General features: G+C 39.7%; 1 protein-coding gene across 5 annotated transcripts in view; it reads right to left on the bottom strand.

Moving 5' to 3' along the window:
* CDKAL1 (CDKAL1 threonylcarbamoyladenosine tRNA methylthiotransferase) overlaps positions 1–21,135 on the bottom strand; it is a 731,789-nt gene that overhangs the window by 510,222 nt on the left and 200,432 nt on the right. For all 5 annotated transcript variants that reach the window (XM_003927310.3, XM_074398506.1, XM_010338014.2 and 2 more), the window contains one exon: positions 7,803–7,899. In XM_003927310.3, coding sequence (XP_003927359.1) covers positions 7,803–7,899 — 97 coding nt within the window. The remainder of the gene's footprint in view (positions 1–7,802; positions 7,900–21,135) is intronic.

The following is a 21,135-nucleotide window of genomic DNA, read 5'->3' as shown; positions in this document are numbered from 1 at the left end:
TTATATGACATTCTCAAAAAGACAAAACTATAGAAACAGAGATCACATCAATGGTTGCCAGGGACTGGGGGCATGGGAAGAGTCGGCAGGGTTGAATACGAGAGGGCACAAGGTAACTTTTTAGCACAATGGAAATTATGTGGTAACTGCCCAAATTCATTGGAAGTGAATTTACCTCTCTGTTAACTATACCTCAATACGTGACCTAAAGATAAGTAAAAAGACTGGGATCATGAACATACAAGAAAACAATGAACAGATAATGAACAAAGGGCATGCAGAGACAACCAGTACATTATACTGCTTCTGCCCCTTCATGTGTTCATGTTATCTACCCCGCCACCCCAGCACAGCATGTCACCCTGTCCCGTGGTTCACTGAGTGCAAGCCCCTTCCTTCTCTCTCATCACTCACCTGCACTACACCCCAGGACACTTCTTAGCACTCCCCCTCCACTCATTCCTTGCTGTTGATTTTCCCCTCCAGGGATCTTACACACAGGTGCCCACCCTTACGTTGTTGTCTCTGACTGAAAGCCTTTTCCTTTCTCCACTCATGAAAACCACTCCTCAACATCAGAGGCCCCTGAAAGCATGGCTGCATCGTCTGTGTGCCCACAGCTCTTCTTCCCACGCAGAGTCATCCCAAGGATTTGCACCTCCCATCTGATTTCACAGTCTTTAGGGAGAATATATATTGTATTCAGCTCAGAATCTCCAGCAAATGGTTTAGTTTCAGGCACATAGTTGTGCTCAATGTTGATTCCACTACAAAATAAATTAGTTAATTTTTTTAAAGATAGCAAATACAGAGCACTATGTGCCAGGTTGCATACTAAGCACAATTACATGTATTAACCGATTTAACCCTTAAAAAAGTCAGAGAAAGGTTCTATTATTATCACCATTTAACAGTTGAAGAGGCTGAGGTACAGAAAGGTTATGCAACTTCTACAAGGTCACACAGCTTATGGCTAGGCAGTGGCTCACGCTTATAATCCCAGCACTTAAGGAGGCCAAGGCAGGTGGATCACCTGAGGTCAGGAATTCGAGACCAGCCTGACCAACATGGAGAAACCCCATCTCTACTAAAAATACAAAATTAGCCAGGCATGGTGGCACATGCCTGTTATCCCAGCTAAGAGAGTGAGAGCCAAACTTCCTAATGAATGCTGTTCCTGTTAATAATGGATAATGTAATAACTAATAAATAACACTACCTGAGGTATGAGAATCACTTCAACCTGGGGGGGCAGAGGTTATGGTGAGCCGAGATCATGCCACTGTGCTCCAGCCTGGGCAACAAGAGTGAAACAGGAAGGAAGGAGGGAGGGAGGGAGGGAGGGAGAGAGGGAAAAAAGGAAGGGAGGGAGGGGGGAGGGAGGGAGAGAGGGAGAGAAGGAGGGGGGAGACAGGGAGAGAGGGAGGGAGGGAGGGAAGGAGGGAGGGAAAAGAAATAGTGCAGCAGGAATATAAACCCAAGCAATCTAGTTCCTGAATCGATGCCCTTAATCACCATGATATATCACATTTTAATCATTAAATATGTGAAACATGCAATGAATACAGGTGAGATTAGAAGATGCCACAAAAAAGTGAATCCAACAGGTCAAGGAAGGGAAAAACATAAATGGGTGTTTAAATGTACATGTCATTCTATCACAACACTGCCTTTTAGATAATGAAAGGTCAAAAAATGGAATATGGCAAGAAGAAATGTTTGAAGTAGGGATGAACAGGAGGACAGAGGTCCTCAAGCATTGCCCTCAAGACTGATCCCACTGTAACCGCGACACTGCTGCACTTTGTGAATTTGTTTACCTTTTGCAACATGGTATATGGTAGAAATATTCTCAAATTTAGCCTCTCTAATGCAGCTTTAACTGTACACATAATTTTCAAAATTAAAGTGCTCACATTTGAAATACTCAAAAGTCAATCATGTTTCACTTTTCAAGATTAGAGCAGCCTGCCTGAAAAGATGTTTAAACCACTGCAAATCAACCTAGTCCCTGAGATAAGTGGACACCTGTGTGAAAACACATTTCTGTTCAGCTCTCCAAAGATGTTCACCTGCCTGCAGGGCTCACAGCTAGCACAGGAGGAAGCCTCGTCATTTACAAATTTTCAATAACAAATTGTATATTCCGTTGTGAATTGCATGTTTTAACATTTTACAACCTGTGTATTAAGTTACAGTTTATTTAGAATTTCTAGAGCTATAGTAAGTTACCATGATCAGTCCAATGAATTAACACCAAGCCCAACTTCAAATGTGGTCCTTATTAGCACAGAAAAACTACACAAAACAAACAATTCCATAAACACACTTTCTAGTAAGAGAGTGAGAGCCAAACTTCCTAATGAATGCTGTTGCTGTTAATAATGGACACTGTAATAACTGATAAATAACACTACCTTAGGAGGAAGAACTCAGCAAATAAGTATTGTTCCACTCATCTCTCGCTAACACAGCTCATAACCAGCAGACACAAAGGGTATTTCCATCTGAGCCTTCAAGAGAAATTCCCAACTAATTCATCTCACTGCGGTCTAGGGACCCATCCAGCCAGATTCTCGATGAAGCTGGGGAAGTTCTGTACTCAAACCAGAAGTCCCTCTCTAAGAACCAGAACGTCAGCTCAGTGAGGACACGGATCTAGGACAAGTTCATATACTGATGCATTACCAGCACCTGCACAGCACAGGGCTTGCAGCAGTACACCGAGTACAGAGCAGGCACTCAGTAAGCACTTGCTGAACCAAAGAAACAATGATATGGCAGGTCTAGGATTTGAAATGACGTTTTCTGGTGCCTGAAGTCTACTATTCTTTTTTACTGCAAAAGTTAAGAGAACATCCTATTTTCTGGCTAACTAATCTAAAAGAATCTTTCTATCAACAAATTAGCCTAAAAAAACCCAGAAGCATTCAAACAGGTGTATCCATAAGATATAAAACTATCTACAGCTAACATAAATGACATCAACAAATAGCAATAATAAAAATGGCATTGTATGAAAACTCTAAGACAGATGATTAATCATAATTATTTGTTAAAAGAGAAAGGAAATTTTTCAGTGTAAGTTAAGATGTTTCAACATCCTGAAGAAAGACAAAAAGATCTTGATTCTACACTGGTTCCTGATAAATAGACATCATCTAGATATAAAATTTAAACTTCATGCTAAGAAAAAGGGTTTGGCGGCCGGGCATGGTGGCTCACGCCTATAATGCCAGCACTTTGGGAGGCCAAGGTGGGTGGATCACAAGGTCAGGAGTTTGAGACCAGTCTGGCCAATATGGTGAAACTCCGTCTCTACTAAAAAGACCAAAAATTTAGCCAGGCGTGGTGGTGGGCATCTGTAGTCCCAGATCGTCCTCGGGAGCCTGAGGCAGGAGAATCACTTGAACCCAGGAGGCGGAGGTTGCAGTGAGCCAACATCATGCCACTGCACTCCAGCCTGGGTGACAGAGGGAGACTCCGTCTCTTAAAAAAAAAAAAAAAAAGAAAAAAGAAAAAGGTTCTGGCTATAACTTCTTATTCAAGACATTTATGTTTTCAAATCTGTTCTTTCTTCTCTTCCACTGTGAATAAATTAGACAGGTTTGTGCACAGATTTTTGCTCCAAGATGGGAGAAGTACAGAGGTTACGGCCACCAAACCAGTGCATCTGGACCCAGAGGATGACAGGCTTTATTTCTGGTTTGGATGTTCTGTTATTTTCTTTCCACATACCATCACACAGATATTAATCACAACTAGGTGATTTCAGGAGACACTGGGACAGCTGATAATCAAAGGCCCAGAGATCAAATAACTGCTTGCTATGTGTTCTCACCACACTGCCTTACTCTTATTACTAAAATAAATGACCCATTCCTCCAGGCTGATATTGATGGAAACTCGCATGTTATGATAGTAGTAGTTTCTCTCTTTATTTAATATCTTCTTAAATGCCTATTCTATGAGCACTTTCAAACAGTACAACAGAAGTCCTTTAGCTCAGATGTGCAAGAGCTACTTATTAGTAGCTTGCTCACCCTACGATCCCCACCTCATGGAAGCTTTTGATTTTTATCACCTGGTCAACAGAATTGACAAATTCTCCCTGTACTATGAGTTGACAGATAAAGCCTGGCAAAAGGTAAAAGCAAAGAATGTAGTAACAATCCTTCTTCCTTCCACCTCTATTAACATCCTCCCATCATAGAAATTTTGTGAAGGAATAACATTCTTTACTCAATCTTATAATACAATTCTAAACTTCATGCTAAAAATAGTTTCCCAAGTCACTGATTTTAAACATCTATTCTTTTTGTACTTCAGAATTGTTTTCTCTTTGTATAAAATATAATTCATTTCTTTATTTCATTGTAACTCACTATATTTCAGAACGTTTCTAGTTATACAGCCATTCTACAGAACACTGCTATTCAAAAATATGTCTCCCTAAAGATAAAATTATAGATAATTTTTGTTTCCTATTTCATAATTTGTTTTCAAAATGTTCAATTATGTGGACATAATTTTCATATATATATAAAAAGGGCAGTGACGATAAATAAAATGTCACATACCTGCCACAGAAAATAAATGTTCTACAAAATGGTATTAACAAATAATAATCTTACACTTTAATAATACTTAATGCTGGCAAATATACAATTAAATTACACCTCAGAAATGTTAATGATAGTATAATACCAGTTACAGAAACTTTCATAATATACTAATTTTAAATTAAAAATAAAAGACCAATAAGAGCATTAATGTATTATGTATATTTCCTAAAAACTTGAAAATTCTTATATCCAATAATTAAGGAATACTTAGATATATTATGGTATATCCTTCAATTGAACACTAGTGCCAGACTTAAAAATGGTTAAAAAGCTCATGAGATAACATATAAAAATAAGAATACAAAATAGTTTTGAGATTACAATTAAGTAAACGATGCCAAGGTTAAGTCTGAAGGAGATAAGCTAAATTATAACTGCATTATGGTGACAGAAATTTAGATTTTATGTCTATTCACTTTTCAAAAAGTGTTTCTATTTCTCCTATTGTAAATGAACAAAATAAAATAAACCTAAAGACTAGCAGTGGTAACAAAATGAGACTATGTGAAAGAACAAAACCACAAAAGAAACTCTCAACAGAGAAAATACACAACCTACGGAATGGCAGAAAATGTTTGCAAACCATGCATCTGACAAAGGTCTAATATTCAGCATCCATAAGGAACGTAAACAAATTAACAAGAGAAAAACAAACAGCCCTATTAAAAAGTGGGCAAAGGACATGAACAGACACTTTTCAAAAGACATATATGCAGCCAACAAGCACATAAAAAAAGCTCAATGTCACTGATAGAGAAATGAAAATCAAAACCACAGTGAGATACTTACTACATCAAGCTAATCAGAATGGCTATTATCAGAATGTCAAAAAAATAACAGATGCTGGCAAGACTGGAGAAAAGGGAACACTTACTTACACACTGTTGGTGGGAGTGTAAATTAGTTCAACCACTGTGGAAAGCAGTGTGGCGATTCCACAGAGAGCTATAAGCAAAACTACCATGTGACCTAGCAATCTCATTACTGGGCATATACCCAGTAGAATATAAATCATTCTACCATAAAAACACCACATACATGTTTACAAAAGCAAAGACATGAAATCAACCTACAATGACATATTCAATAAAGAAAATGTGGTGCATATACACCATGGAATCCTATGCAGCCATAAAAAAAACGAGAGCATGTCTTTCAAAGGAATGTGGATGGAGGTGGAGGTCATCATCCTTAGCAACCTAATGCAAGAGCAGAAAACCAAATACCATACATTCTCACTTTTACATGGGAGCTATGTGATGAGAACACATGGATACATTGGAGTAACACCACACACTGGGGCCTTCTGGAGGGTAGTAAGTAGGAAGAGGGAGAGGATGAGGAAAAATAACTAATGAGTACTAGGCGTAGTACCTGGGTGATGAAATAACCTGTCTAACAAACAGACATGTGTTTAACCTATTAAGAAACCTGCACATGTGCCCCTGAACTTAAAATAGAAGATTTAAAAAGAAGAATGTTAATGGTAATAAACATGTTAATGGGAATACGTAACAGAACAAAAAATGGTGCTGGATTAAATAGAAAAAAATGTTTATTTGCCCGTATCACAGCTTTGTTTGGGCTCAATTTTCAGAGCCAACACCAAGCTGTGACACTGGCAAATCAACTCACATTAACAGCACAGTGTCCTCCTCAGCTGTATCTGGAGAATCTCCTGTACATCCTCACATACACTTTTCCCTGCACACAATGGAACTCAAAAAAATATTGCCGCATGTATGCACAGAAGAGGCTTTTGCGATACTAAAGAAATTCTGCTATTCTGGTAACTTCATTGCTTGAGATGAAATCTAAGGTGAACTCTAAGCTTTTACCACATTCCATCTCTAAAGAAGACTTCTAACTAGTTTTCTATTTCCCTATGATAGCAGGATTCTGTTTATAGAGAAAGTTAGTCTTACATGAAAAGATAACTTGGTAGTCCCATATTCATTTCATTCCTTAAACCAAGAGAACTCAAAATGTAAACAGACAAACGGTAAAAACAAACTGAAGTTCCCAAACATTCACGTTCTGTTTGTTTAAAGTGAGAATGTTTGTTCAAAGATTATTAAATTTGCTTGTGGGGTAAGGACTTCACAGCAGAAAACAAGTTCATTACACTGAGAAAATGATACAAGAATCTGTCAGTAGTATATCAAATTTAAAAAAATGTATTATAAAGTTCAAAGCAGATGCCAAATAATCATGTCAACTTCTTCTATGAGCATATAACATTTTTACATTTATATCAATTAATGTAAGCTTTTTAAACCAACAACGTCGCTGAGCTTATCACCTACAGGTTCAGTAGAATGTTGGGAAGGAAACAGCACAATCATTTGATCAACGAATATTGGCTGAGTATCAGCTACTTCAGGGCATTGTGCAAAGAGTGACTGGCTACCAAGAACAAGAGAGAGGGAGGAGACAGCAGTCTCCTTACTTCACAGAGCTGACTGCCCAAAAAGAAAAAAGGATGCCAACAACAAAAATACAATGGGAAGTTTTTTTCAGGCAATCATCAAACACTTATTGAGTGCCTACTATGTGCCAGGTGTCACGGGAAAGGCTAGAGAAACATGGTGAGAGTTTTCTTAAGAAGACTGAATAACTATTCTCATAAGGCTAACCATTTAAATACACAGGAGGGCTGTATTCACATAATCATGTAACAGGTAACTGCACAGTAAGCAAAGAGAAACTAGAGAAAAGAATCAGGGAGGACAACACAGAATAGGTAGAGTTGGCTTCACAGAATGTTGTCATGCTGGAGCTGAGACATGTCGGGGTGGGCATAAGGGAGGTGGGGCATTTGAAAAAAGGCAGCGATGTACTAGGGGGTGAAAAGCAAGTAGCTTAGAGAAGTGGAAAAACTGTAATGACTCGGAAAGTGATGGGAATAGACAGCCAAAGACCGGGTTATTAAGGGATGTAAATTCCATACTACGGCTTTTTCTTGTGTTGCTGTTTCTTAATGAGAGGAACTAACACACGTTTTTATGCTATGCTGAAAAAGTTACGCAGAAATGACAGTTTCAGGGAAAATACATTTAGGACAGCCACAGGTGTAACATAGCTGATAAATAACCTACAAATGGAGAATAAAATGTGAGGCCATTACAGGTTTTAACAATGTCAGATTTTCTTTTTTTGCACCAGGTACAAGCTTACCCCAATGATACTCAGTCCTTTGAGGTAGTCCTGGCGAGGCTGGGCTTGAGGAACACATCCAGCCAGTACTATTTTCTTGTTCTCCTCTTGAGCTTTTCTAAAGGATTGAAGAGAAAACAGTGTGAATTCCTTTGCTCACGGGTATACTCTTGGAAACTGTTGTTAGTACATATTAGTTGTCCAAATAATAATAGGCCTATCTCAAATGAAACAGGATTTTCTTACAACTGGTTAAAGAAAACATAATAAAAATTTTGTACAATATGTCTATTTATCATAGCATTAAAGAACACAATAGCAATCCAATCTGACAATGCCTTTCATTACTGTCTCATTACAAAACAACAAAAAAAATCCATTATTTTTTACTTTATTCCTAAGGACATGAATCACTCTTGAAAACTACATTTTCCAGATAGGCAAGCTAAGTCTTCAAGTAGGTTGCTTATTTTAAATGTTAACGACAATATGCCTAAAACTTTATTAATAGATTATTTCCTAGTCTTTTGACCAACATAAAAGTAAAATATGCCGTTTAAAAACTGAAACAGAAAAGAGTAAATAAAAGGTACAATACCCTATGTTCCAGTAATTCAGAAGTCTCCTCAGTACTGTTCCCCAGAGACACACTATAGCTGATTGCATATGCTTACTTCCAGACACCAGACTATCCCTCACATATGCAAGCATATATGGGAAAACAAGCTTGTGCTTTGTACATACGAATAGATACGAATGTTTGAGAAAGTACTTCTGGATTACAGAAACACAGATGTGAAATCCACACGAAGTTGTGTAATTACTTCCCTACCATAAATTCTAAGTAACTGGGTGCAGTGGTTCACACCTGTAAGCCCAATACTGGGAGGCCAAGGCGAGAGGATCACTTGAGCCCAGGATTTTGAAACCAGACTGAACAACATTGCGAGACCTTGTCTCTACCAAAAATAAACAACTTAGCTAGGCATGGTGGCACATGTCTGCAGGCCCAGCTGTTGTGGAGGCTGAGGTGGGAGGAGCACTTAAGCCCCAGGAGCTCAAGGTTGCAGTGAGCTTTGATGGCACCACTGTACTCCAGCCTGAGAAACAGGGCAAGACAGAGTCTCCAAAAAGGAAAAAAAAAAAATCTATAAAACAGAAATGTTGGTTCAAAGGTATACATATATGGCTATTTTTTAAGCATTTCTTTACTCAAGACAGTGCTGGCAATGTATTTTGATGTGACATTACCATTCAGGTATGTGTTGATATAGTAAACATTTATTTTGTGCTACAAGACAGTAGTGAACAAAGCAGAACTTATATCTTTTCCTACAAACTATTCAAATCCTTTGCCCATCGTAAAATTAAACTTTCAAGTCTTCAATTCTTCTGCATGAGCATGGGTTTTGGAGTCTGATTTGATGCTTGTTGACTTTTATCTTTGGGCACTGCATATTATGTACCAAATTGGGTCCCTCCTTCCACCACTACAAGCAACCTCTGGGTTTCTGAGAAAGGTAAGGGTCTTCGCAGCCCAGTTTCTGTACATGTAACATTAAACTGTGAGGGCTCTAAACCAAGCACACTTTTTTGTCTTTGTCAACTTTTTCAAGAGTACAAATTCAGAACTAGATGCCAACAAAAAAATGGGCTCTTTGCGATAAACAGCCACATCAAAATTTTCTGAGAAGTACACAGAGAATGATTAAATAAATGAACAGACAGAGTACAAAATACTATTTTAACAGCACCTGTGTTTCATTTCAATCGCTTCTTAGAACACTTTGATAGAATTTTCCTTCTTGGAATCCCTAAAAAACTTAACAAAATAAAAACAAATCTGACTGTGGTAGATTGCATAGCACATCCAAGAGAATTACTGCCTGGCTCTGCCACCTGGTTTATCTTATCAGTACCAAACACATCAATGCACATAAATACTTTTCTTGTATTAAATGTGAAATACCTTATCAAATAAAAAAAATTCCATTTTCATTAGCCGTGTATACAAAGAAGTTAACATCAAGTTTCTTCAAGAACTTTCATTGTAACACCTAGAATCGCTGCCAAACATCCAAGGTAGACCCTGAGATGACTAATAATTAAATCCAAATTTAAAAAGCCGGCTTCCTGTAATGCTATTGAATTACTTATTAAGCATATCTAAGACATTACGGTGAGTGTTTAAGAGAACATGGTGGCCAGGCGCGGTGGCTCAAGCCTGTAATCCCAGTACTTCGGGAGGGAGGCCAAGGCAGGTGGACCACGAGGTCAAGAGATCGAGACCATCCTGGTCAACATGGTGAAACCCCGGCTCTACTAAAAATACAAAAAATTAGCTGGGCATGGTGGCGCGTGCCTGTAATCCCAGCTACTCAGGAGGCTGAGGCAGGAGAATTGCCTGAACCCAGGAGGCGGAGGTTGTGGTGAGCTGAGATCGCGCCATTGCACTCCAGCCTGGGTAACGAGAGTCAAACTCCGTCTCAAAAAAAAAAAAAAAAAAAAGAGAGAGAGAGAGAACATGGTAGTAAAGAAGACAAGGGCTGGCTGGGCATGGTGGCTCATGCCTAAAATCCTAGCATTTTGGGAGGCTGAGGTGGGTGGATCACCTGAGGTCAGGAGTTCACGACCAGCCTGGCTATCATGGTGAAACCCCATCTTTAAATTAAAAAAAAAAAAAAAAAAAAGACGATGACAAGGGTCTTGCACTCAACAAGCTTATGCTTTATAATAATTGAGATATAAAAGAACATTAAAAAAACAGCATCCAATAAGGTGCCCTTAGTGACAGAGAGATGGACAGCTAACACACCATGAAGGAGAAAAAGAAAATGCAGAAAACACAGGGAAAAGCTTCATGAAGAAATTTAGGAGGATTTTCTTGGCAAGCCAGGAGGAGGAAAAATGGAGATGACGGAGGCAGAGAAAGCTCAGGGCAGCTGCGAAAGCATGAACAAAGACAGGGAGGAGGAATGTATTTCATTATATTAACAGAAAGAACTTCTGTATACGGGAGAATGAGAGGACTTAATACTGTAGAAAGAACCTTAAGAGGCTAGAGAGTCTCTAATTTTGTGGGCAATATGAAAATCTCTTAAGTTTTGATGGCTGAGTGGAACTTTGAGAACACTGGTGACATAGTATAAAAAGTCAATACATTTGACATTGACATTCCCCTTCTGTTTGCCCTAAATAGAAGGGGAAAAGAAGCCAGGAGGTAAGGAAATTAATTGAATACCCTAGGCAAAAGGATCAGAGAACCAGAAGGCATGCAGAAGATTTTTAAAAAGATAACGATGACTAAAAAAAAAAAAAAATGGAGTTTAGTTCTCTTGCTACAATATGCTTGAAAAATACCAAAGGAGGAATCCAAGGTAATGCCAAAGTTTTAGTCTAAAGTAGGGGTCAGCAAACTTTTCTATAAAGGGTCAGAAAGTAAACATTTCAGGCTTTGCTGGTCTATTGCAACTTCTTAACTCTGTGACATTAGTACAAAAGCAAGCACAGACAATACTTAACATGAATGGGTGTCTCTAATATTAATAAAACTTCACTTACGAAAACAGGCAGCAGGCCAGGTTTGGTTTGTGGGCCATAGTTTGCTAATCGATAGTTTAGAGAGACAGAGAGAGAGACGGGTGGGGGGTGGCAGCAGAGAAACAGGGAAACAGTTGTGCTACTGGCTATCAGAGCTGACTGAGTACTGGGATAGAAGGTAATAAAAGTCACACAGAACACACTGAATCTGAGGATCTAGAGATGCCCAACCAATCTCTGAAACCCAAGTTGGATGGCTGAGAATAAATCCAAGGGTAGATTTTGGAAATGTCTTTCAAAGTGATAGGTGATGACAGTGGATGCAGGTGTCAAAGTGTGTGGAGAGAATCCAATCCAATACAAAATGTTACAGTTTTATAGAGGTGTACAAACATTTCTATAGGATGAAAAATAATAGTATGGAAAACAAAGAACAAATCACACTGTGACAATAAAAACTGTGGTTAGCACTTGCATAGCACTTAATCAGGATAACCACCATTATATAATTAGTTATGCAGAATACTTGAAAACAGTACAGCCAATATATAGCAACTCAGGGACAACGTCCCAGTGACATCAAACAGGCGAGGGCTTCTTTTAAGGGAATAAGAAAACCCCAAAACTAAAAGAAAAATCGAGGTACATGATTAACTAATTCACACAATACACCCACTGATAGGGTCCGGCTGTGTCCCCACCCAAATCTCATCTTAAATTGTAGTTGCCATAGTCTCCACATATTGTGGGAAGAACCCGGTGGGAGATAACTGAATCATGGGGGTGGTTTCCCTCTTGCTATTCTCGTGATAGTAAGTTCTCCTGAGACCTGATGGTCTGTAAGGGGCTTCTCTACTCCCTCTGCTCTCATTCCATCTCCTGCTTCCCCATGCCTTCTGCCATGGTTCTAAGTTTCCTAATTAAACCTCTTTTCTTTATAAATTACCCGGTCTCAGGTATGTCTTTATCAGCAGCGTGGGAATAAACTAATACACCCATGTAACAAACCTGCATATGTACCCACTGAATCTAAAATAAAAGTTGAAATTAATTTTTTCAAAAAAGAGAAGGCCAGGTGTCGTGACTCAGGCCTATAATCCCAGCACTTTGGGAGGCCAAGGCAGGTGGACTGCCTGAGGTCAGAAGTTCGAGACCAGTCTGGCCAACATGGTGAAACCCCATCTCTACTAAAAATACAAAAAAATTAGCCTTGCCAGGTGTGGTGGCATGCGCCTGTAAACACAGCTCCTCAGGAGACTGAGACAGGAATATTGCTTGAACCAGGGAGGTGAAGGTTGCAGTGAGCTGAGATCATGTCACTGCACTCCAGCCTGCGAGACTCCGTCAAAAAAAAGAGAGAGAAGAGGCCAGGTGCAGCAACTCGCCCCTTTAATCTGAACTCTCTGGGAGGCCTAGGCAGGTGGATAGCTTGAGCCCAGGAAGGAGTTTGAGACCAGGCTGGGCAATGATGTGAAATTATACTGGCTTTGGGGGAAAAATTATTTCCTTTTTTTTAAATTTGGCTTTCAAATTCTAAGGCAGACCAGAACTTCAAGCCAAGAATCGCAGCCATCATGGAATATTAATGTCAAATGACCAAACAAAGTAACAAAGTTTTTGTTTGTTTGTTTTTTGTTTTTGCAACAGAGTCTCGCTCTGTCACCAGGCTGCAGTGCAGTGGTGCCATCTCAATTCACTTCGACCTCCGCCTCCCAGGTTCAAGCGATTCTCCTGCCTCAGCCTCCCAAGGAGCTGGGACTACAGGCGCATGCCACTACACCCGGCTAATATTTTTATTTTTAGTAGAGACGGGGTTTCACCATGTTAGCCAGGATGGTCTCAATCTCCTCACCTCGTGATCCGCCGGCCTCTGTCTTCCAAAGGGCTGGGATTACAGGCATGAGCCACTGTGCCCAACCTAAAGTAGCAAAGTTTTAATGCAAATTCAGAGTATTTTTGTTCTCAACAGTCCCTTCTTAAAGCTTGTTCTTTTTGTTTAGTTAGCTTCGTTCAGGTTAATAAAAGCCTAAAACAAATTTCCTTTAAAAATGTGCCCGGCACAGACATATTTTTAAAAGCTTTTATCCCGCAAAATATGAATGGTGAAAAAATAACACCTTAAGCAAATTTAAAATAGTATTAATTTCCATATCTTCACTTCAGACAGCCTTCAAATGCAAATATAAAAACGGAATATAAATTTAATATAATGGTTCATATTTTCTTGACACATATTTCTAAATAAAGAGCTGCACCCTTGTCTACAGCATTCACTGGAATAATAGGGAAAACAAAGAAGACTTTCCCTCTTGTCTTCCAAGAACCAAATGGAAGAAACAATTTGTACAATTTTTATTGCATCTCACTCTGTCGCCCAGGCTGGAGGGCAGTGGCGTGATCTTGGTTCACTGCGGCCTCCATCATCCAGGTTCAACTGCTCCTCCTACCTCAGCCTCCAGAGCAGCTAAGACTACAGCCCTCATCCACCCACAGTGCAGCCTGTTACTGTGTTTCCATCTGCTTCACGAGGGCAACAAGGGTCTGTAAAAGATCTGTTTGAAGGTTTTGTGGCTTTATTTTAAAGGGAAAAAAATAAGAATACAGATACAGACTTCTGTGAAGAGGTTGAGGGTTTTTAAAAAGTTGGTTCATGATAGAAAGAGAAATTCAATGAGACATATAAAAAAGTTTAAAAAAGAAACTACAGGGGAAAATGATGGGGGGAAAAGTAAGCGATGGAAAAAAAGTCAAAGGTGCTACCTGCAGAAATTAGATAATGGTGACTGTGGAGCTTGCACACTGGGTAATGGATGAGAAATACAGCAAAAATAAAGCAGGCACCAGAAGGGCTTAACTAGACTTATGGCTCCACAGTGAACCAAGTGCTGACAACAGGAATGATTCCTTAGGCTTCTAAGAAGATGCTTCTCAGCCGGGCGCAGTGCCTCACGCCTGTAATCCCAACACTCTGGGAGGCAGAGGCAGGCGGATCACTTGAGGTCAGGAATTTGAGACCAGCCCAATCAACATGACAAAACCCAGTCTCTACTAAAAATACAAAAAAAATTAGCCGGTTTTCATGGTGCACATCTGTAAGCCAAGCTACTCAGGAGGCCGAGGCAGGAGAATCGCTTGAACCCAGAAGGCAGAGGTTGTACTGAACGAGATCGTGCCACTGCACTCCAGCCTAGGCAACAGACCAAGACTCTGTCTGAAAAAAAAAAAAAAAAGGAAAGAAAAAGGAGATGGTTCTCATAGCCAGGCAAAACGGTGCACACCTGTAGTCTCAGCTACTCAGGAGGCTGAGGTGCAAGGAGAGTGTAAGCCTAGGAGGTCGAGGCTGCAGTGAGCTTCAACTGTGCCACTACACTCCTGGACGACAGAGCAATACTCCATTAAAAAAAATTTTTTAGTTAAAAATTAATATTTAAAAAAAGAGAGAGAGAGAAGAAGATGCTTCTTTCTGAGTCCTGCCAGGCTGGCTGCTACAGTTCATCCTCCCTAGAAATGTTTCCCTAGATGCCCCCAGCAGCAAGGTGAGGGGGAAGATCCTTGTCGTCCTGGAAGGCTGGCTGCTGTTGCTACAGTGTGACAGGGCTCCATGAGAAACCACACGGATGAGACTGGTTACTTATGAGTTTGGTGCCCGGGCCCATTTAACTCTAGGTAAACCTAAAAAATAGAATTTTTGAACCTGCCAGACTGAATCTTTCCTACCCTGAAAATCACTATCAATACCTGTGTATGTCACCTGATCGACAGCTCGTCTCTGTGACATGTTTCCAGCCCTCTAAAACTGAAACATCAGTCCTTCAAGGTAATAAAGCGTGTATACTACCTAGTTTCTCAGGCTGGTGACTTAAAAGCTGTATCCAAAGTTTGTTCTTTGATTTAAAAATTCCACATCAAGCCATTTGTACAAGTTAATCACAGTCAACAGCAAGTCCATTCAGTTCTTCCTGAGACTCTTAGAATTACTCTTAACTTGTTCTCTCAAACTCAATCCGTCAGCAAATCCCACTCCGAAATACACCAGGTTTCAGCATACCTCAGAAATATCTCTAGGTTTAAACCACTTACCGCCATCCCCATAACTACCCCCGTGGTCTAAGCCAGTAATTTCCTTGCTGCCTTCCATCTTCATTCTGTTAGACTTGGCTCTCAACACAGCAGTGATCTTTTAAAAACAGAAGCCAGACCATGGTACTCCTCTCCTCAAAATCTTTTCACGGATCATCATCTCACAGGGACTAACAGTTCTTAAGAATGGCCTATGAGGCTCTAATGACCTGGGCATCCCTCCCTTCTGTGTTTCTTCCCTTATCTTCTCCTACTCTTTCCTCATTCACTGTGTTCCAGCCACACAGGCCTTCTGAGTGTCCCTGAGAAAAAGTCACATGTTCACCTACGTTACGCCCTGGCACTTGCCGCTTCCTCCACTGATACACTCTTTGCCCAGATGTCCAGATGGTCACTTTCCATCATCTGCCTCGACTTTGCTCACATCACCCTCTCACCTGTTTAAAACTCTTATACCCCATAGCATCACCACGGGCTGCTTCCCTGCTTTCTTTCTTTTCTCTGAAACGCAATCTCACTTCTTCACCCAGGCTGGAGCGCAGGGGCACGATTTCAGCAGACTGCAACCTCCACCTCCCTGGTTCAAGCCATTCTCCTGCCTCAGCGTCCCAGGTAGCTAGGATTACAGGCATGTGCCACCACATCTGGTTAATTTTTGTATTTTTAGTAGAGACGGCGTTTCACCACATTGGCCAGGCTGATCTCAAACTCCTGATCTCAAGAGATCCACCCACCTCGGCCTCCCAAAGTGCTGGGATTATAGGCGTGAGCCACTGCACCCAGCCTATTTCTTTTTCATAGTATTTCTCACTTGCTCCTCTACCATGTAATTTTTTTTTCTTTTTTTTTTTTCTTTTTTGAGACAGGGCCTGGCTCCATATCAGCTCGCTGAAACCTCCACATCCCAGGCTCAAATGATCCTCCCACCTCAGCCTCCGAAGTAGCTGGGACCACAGGCCACCATGCCCTGGATACCTCTTGATTTTTTGTTTTTTAAGACACCAGGTTTTGCCCAACCTGGTTTCTAACTCCTGAGCTCAAGCAATCTGCCTACCTCAGCCTCCCAAAGTGCTGGGATTACAGGGGTGAGCCACTGCGCCCACCCAATTTAACCTTTTAACAGTCTGTCTCCATCCACCTCCTGCCTCCAGAGCATGAACTTCATGAAGATGGGATTTTTGTATATTTTAGTCCACCAGGATATTACCAGACTTAGAATATGCCTGGCACATTGTAGTAGCAAAAAGGAAAGAGGAGTAGCTAACACGAACCACAGCACAGGCACATAAAAGAACGCCACAGTCATTTGAGAAGTAGGTAGTAAAATGGTTAAGCGCTCAGACTTGAGCCAGGCTGCCAGGGTTCTAACGCTGGCTCTCCTATTGACTAACTACACAACGATCGTGTAACTACTTCGCCTCTCTCTGCCTCACCGTCTTCACCTATAATAGAAGTTCCCACCTCATGAGGTTATTGTGAGGGTTAAATGTTGTTAATATGTGAAAGCACTTTAAAAGTGCTGGCATGCCGTAAATACTTTTTAAACAGAATTATAGAGGTCTACAAGTGCTGACGAGGAAATGTGCCACAATACATGGTTTCAAGAAAGTAGCAAGTCATAGAACAGGATGGAAACTATGTCCAGTTGTCATAAGGAACGTACATGCATAGAAAAACTGAAAGAAGGTACTCCAAATTGTAAATAACTATCTTTGTAGTTATTTACTACAAAGTAGTAGTTTGTACTACTACTTTGTTGGTAGGACACTAAGAAAATTAAGAAGAAACTCCCTTTGTCTGACACCAAAACAGAGCAAGAGGAAAGAAACAGTTTCCCAGCAGCTGTGGTTAAGGCTGCATCCTGACAAGCTCCTTAGAAGGCATCATCTCAAGATGAAGACTAAGAGGACACAGACGTCATAAACCGTACCTCCCTATCTACCTGCCTAACCTGTTTTATATAACCTCAGTGAGTTCCCAATATTAGGAGAGTTTCTCTTGGATAGGAAGGTTGCCTGTTTGAATGGAGGTCAGTATTTTCTACAATATTCCTGGTAAGTGGTCATGTGGCTTCTGCTTTATTTCATCAGATGCAGGGATAGGGAGTTCATTACTGCAAAACTTCCTGTTTAATCACTGAATGTCATGTTATTATTATTAAGCTTTAATTCATAACAGCTTTCACCTATTCATCCAAATTTGTCCATTTAATCAAAAACCTGAGCTACATCCCAAATCATTTTTGGTCCACCAAAAAAAAAAAAAGAAAGAAAGAAAAAGGAGTAATAATTCTAACAACAGTATTTCCATGTCATGCTTACTTTTCTTATTATAGGGAATACAGCAAATCTAAGTGACTTTGTAAGGTGACTGCCTCAGATAATCAGAGGACATGTAGAATTTCAAATTCTTAGAAGATATCAAAAGCTTTCTAGTCCTGTCATTTCATCTGTAAAAGAGGAAACTGAGGATCAGAAAGATTAAATGGCTTGCCCGAGGTCAAAGTAAAGACAGAGTCATTACTGGAAATCATCTATCACTGCCCTTTGCTTCAGTATAACAATGCGCTAAGCTAGGGGTTACCAACATCCATCAAGCTGTGTGGCCTCATAATAAATAATCTCAGTAAGCCCTATGTATTGGTTCTTCTCTTTCTTTCGTAGATGTCACCTATTACTTCTCTACTGAATTTCTAACTTATCTACTCAAACTACCATCACCATTCTAACTGCTATGTAATGAATCTATAAAAATTTCTGGAGTAAATGATGAAAAACAACAACTTCCTTTTATATATGATTTTTGAAATTCATTAATGGATATTTATTTTGTGCCTATTATGCATACAATATAGGCTTAGATGCCGGTCAGATACCAAGAGGAATTTTTGCTTCAGAGAATACACATGAAGTTGGAAAAACCACCCTCCACTGAGATACACAAATTATACAGAAATACACATGAACACATAAATAATACTTTAGGGCATTATTTGTACATTAATAAATACAAATAAGCTCATAGACTGGTGGCCACTACACATTTTATAAAGGCAGTCACCAGGGAAAACAAAAGTGAAGAACAGAAAAGCTCTTCCCAAATACATGCAGTTACATGTAAATGTGTATGATTACATATAATCATATACATGCAGTACTACAGGACTATATCGCACACATTACAAAACATACCTTCAAATTAGTACCTTTTTAAAGTGAAATGCAGAAGAAAATTAACGTTCTGAGTTCAATTAGGAGAGAACTCACTGCAGGTCTAAATACAGGACTAATGGTCCTTATAAAGCCCTGTGTAATATTATCAGTCACCTTGAAACTTATTTTCTCATGGCTGGGGACAAGAATACACCATCCAAAAATATGCCAGTAGAGCATAAGGACTATTCTGAGCTGAAAGCATTTAAGAAAAAGCAGACAGAAAAGGAGAGAGATCCAAGATGGCTGATCACTAGCAGCTCGGGATTGTAGCTCCCAGTGAAAAGAAGGAGAGGACGCCACACCTTCACATGAATTCTTGTTGCTCACGCACCAGGAGATTCCCAGCGGAGGAGCCCCACGGGTCGCCAGCGCGACTCTTGTGACCGGCGAGGCGGTTTTGCCGGCGCCTCGGAGCGTCGGTTCTTGGTGCAGAGTCAGAAAAGCACCATCAGTCTTAACGCCGCTGATTTAGTCGGTGCAGTGGGTTGCTCAGATTTCAGCGCTGAGAATCAATAAGTTGGACGTCCACTGAGAAACCTAATTACAAAGACGGTAATTATAAAGACCACAGATAGATAAATCTACAACGAAGGTCAGAAAACAGCCACAAAAGGCTGAAAATACCCAAGATCAGAACACCTCTCCCTCAGCGGGGGATCACAGTTCCTCATCAGCAATGGAACAAGGCTTGATGGAGAACGAGTGTGTTCCAATTACAGAAGCAGGCTTCAAAATGTGGATAATGAGAAACTTCTGTGAATTAAAAGAACTTGTTCTAACACAATCTAAAGAAACTAAGAACTTTGAAAAAAGGTTTGACGAAATGTCAACAAGAATACAAAATTTAGAGAGGAAAATAAGTGAATTGATGGAGCTGAAAAACACAATACGAGAACTACGTGAAGTATGCACAAGTTTTAACAGCCGAATTGATCAAGCAGAAGAAAGGATATCAGAGGTCGAAGACCAACTCAATGAAATAAAACTAGAAGACAAGATTAGAGAAAAAAGGATAAAAAGGCACGAGCAAAGTCTCCAAGAAATATGGGACTATGTGAAAAGACCTAATCTACGCTTGATAGGTGTACCTGAATGTGACGAAGAGAATGAATCCAAGATGGAAAATACGCTTCAGGATATTATTCAGGAAAATTTTCCCAACTTAGTAAGGCAGGATAATATTCAACTCCAGGTAATACAGAGAACACCACAAAGATATTCCTCAAGAAGAGCAACTCCAAGGCACATAATCGTCAGATTCACCAGGGTTGAAATGAAGGAGAAAATACTAAGGGCAGCCAGAGAGAAAGGTCAGGTTACCCACAAAGGGAAGCCTATCAGACTTACAGCAGATCTCTCAGCAGAAACCCTACAAGCCAGAAGAGAGTGAGGACCAATATTCAACATCCTTAAAGAAAAGAACTTTCAACCAAGAATTTCACATCCAGCCAAACTAAGCTTCATAAGTGAAGGAAAAATAAAGTTTTTTGTGAACAAGCAAGCACTCAGAGAATTCATCACCACCAGGCCTGCTTTACAAGAGCTTCTGAAAGAACCACTACGCATAGAAAGGAACAAACAGTATCAGCCTTTCTAAAAAATACCAAAAAGAGCATCAATATAATGACGAATTTACATCAACTAATGGGCAAAATAGCCAGCTAATATTAAATGGCAGTATTAAACTCACATATATCATTATTAATTCAAAATTTAAATTGACTAGGTTCCCCAATTAAAAGACAGACAGGCAATTTGGACAAAAAACTAAAACCCATCAGTATGCTGCATCCAGACCCATCTCACATTCAAGGATACACAAAGACTCAAAACAAGGGATGGAGAAAGATTTACCAACCAAATAGAGAGCAAAAATAAATAAATAAAAAGCAGAAGTTACAATTTTTGCCTCTGATAAAATAGTCTTTAAAGCAACAAATATCAAAAGAAGCAAAGAAGGACATTATATAATGAAAAAAGAATCAACGCAACAACAAAAGAGTTAAAGATCCTAAATATATATGCACCCAATACAGGAATACCCAGACATACAAGACTAATAAAGAGACTTAGACTCCCACACAATAATAGTGGGAGACTTCAACATTAACATTAGACAGATCAATGAGACAGAAAATTAACAACGATATCCAGGACTTGAACTCAGATCTGGAACAAGTAAACCTAATTAACATTTATAGAACTCTCCACTTTAAATACACAAAATATACACTCTTATCAGTACCACATCATATCAACTTAGAAGTTTAAATGAAATGTTGGTTGGCTCCTTGTTTGTTACTCTCTTCCCTCATTTTCTTTCATGTCTCCATTACTAAGGACAATTATAGGCATACCCATATTTAGACTGCATTCTAGCCTGGGCAATAAAGCAATACCCCCATTCTCTCTCCCTCTTCCTCTTTCTCTTTCTTCCTCTTCTTTATTCTTTTTCTAAAAAAAAAAAAAAAAAAAAAAAGCAGACAGAAAAAAGCTCCCTGTCCATCCCTCATCTTACT

The sequence above is a fragment of the Saimiri boliviensis genome, chromosome 4 (genome assembly GCF_048565385.1).
Source record: "Saimiri boliviensis isolate mSaiBol1 chromosome 4, mSaiBol1.pri, whole genome shotgun sequence".
NCBI lineage: Eukaryota > Metazoa > Chordata > Mammalia > Primates > Cebidae > Saimiri > Saimiri boliviensis.
The sequence above is the reverse complement of the archived record's forward strand: the minus strand, read 5'-3'. Positions and strand labels throughout refer to the sequence as shown.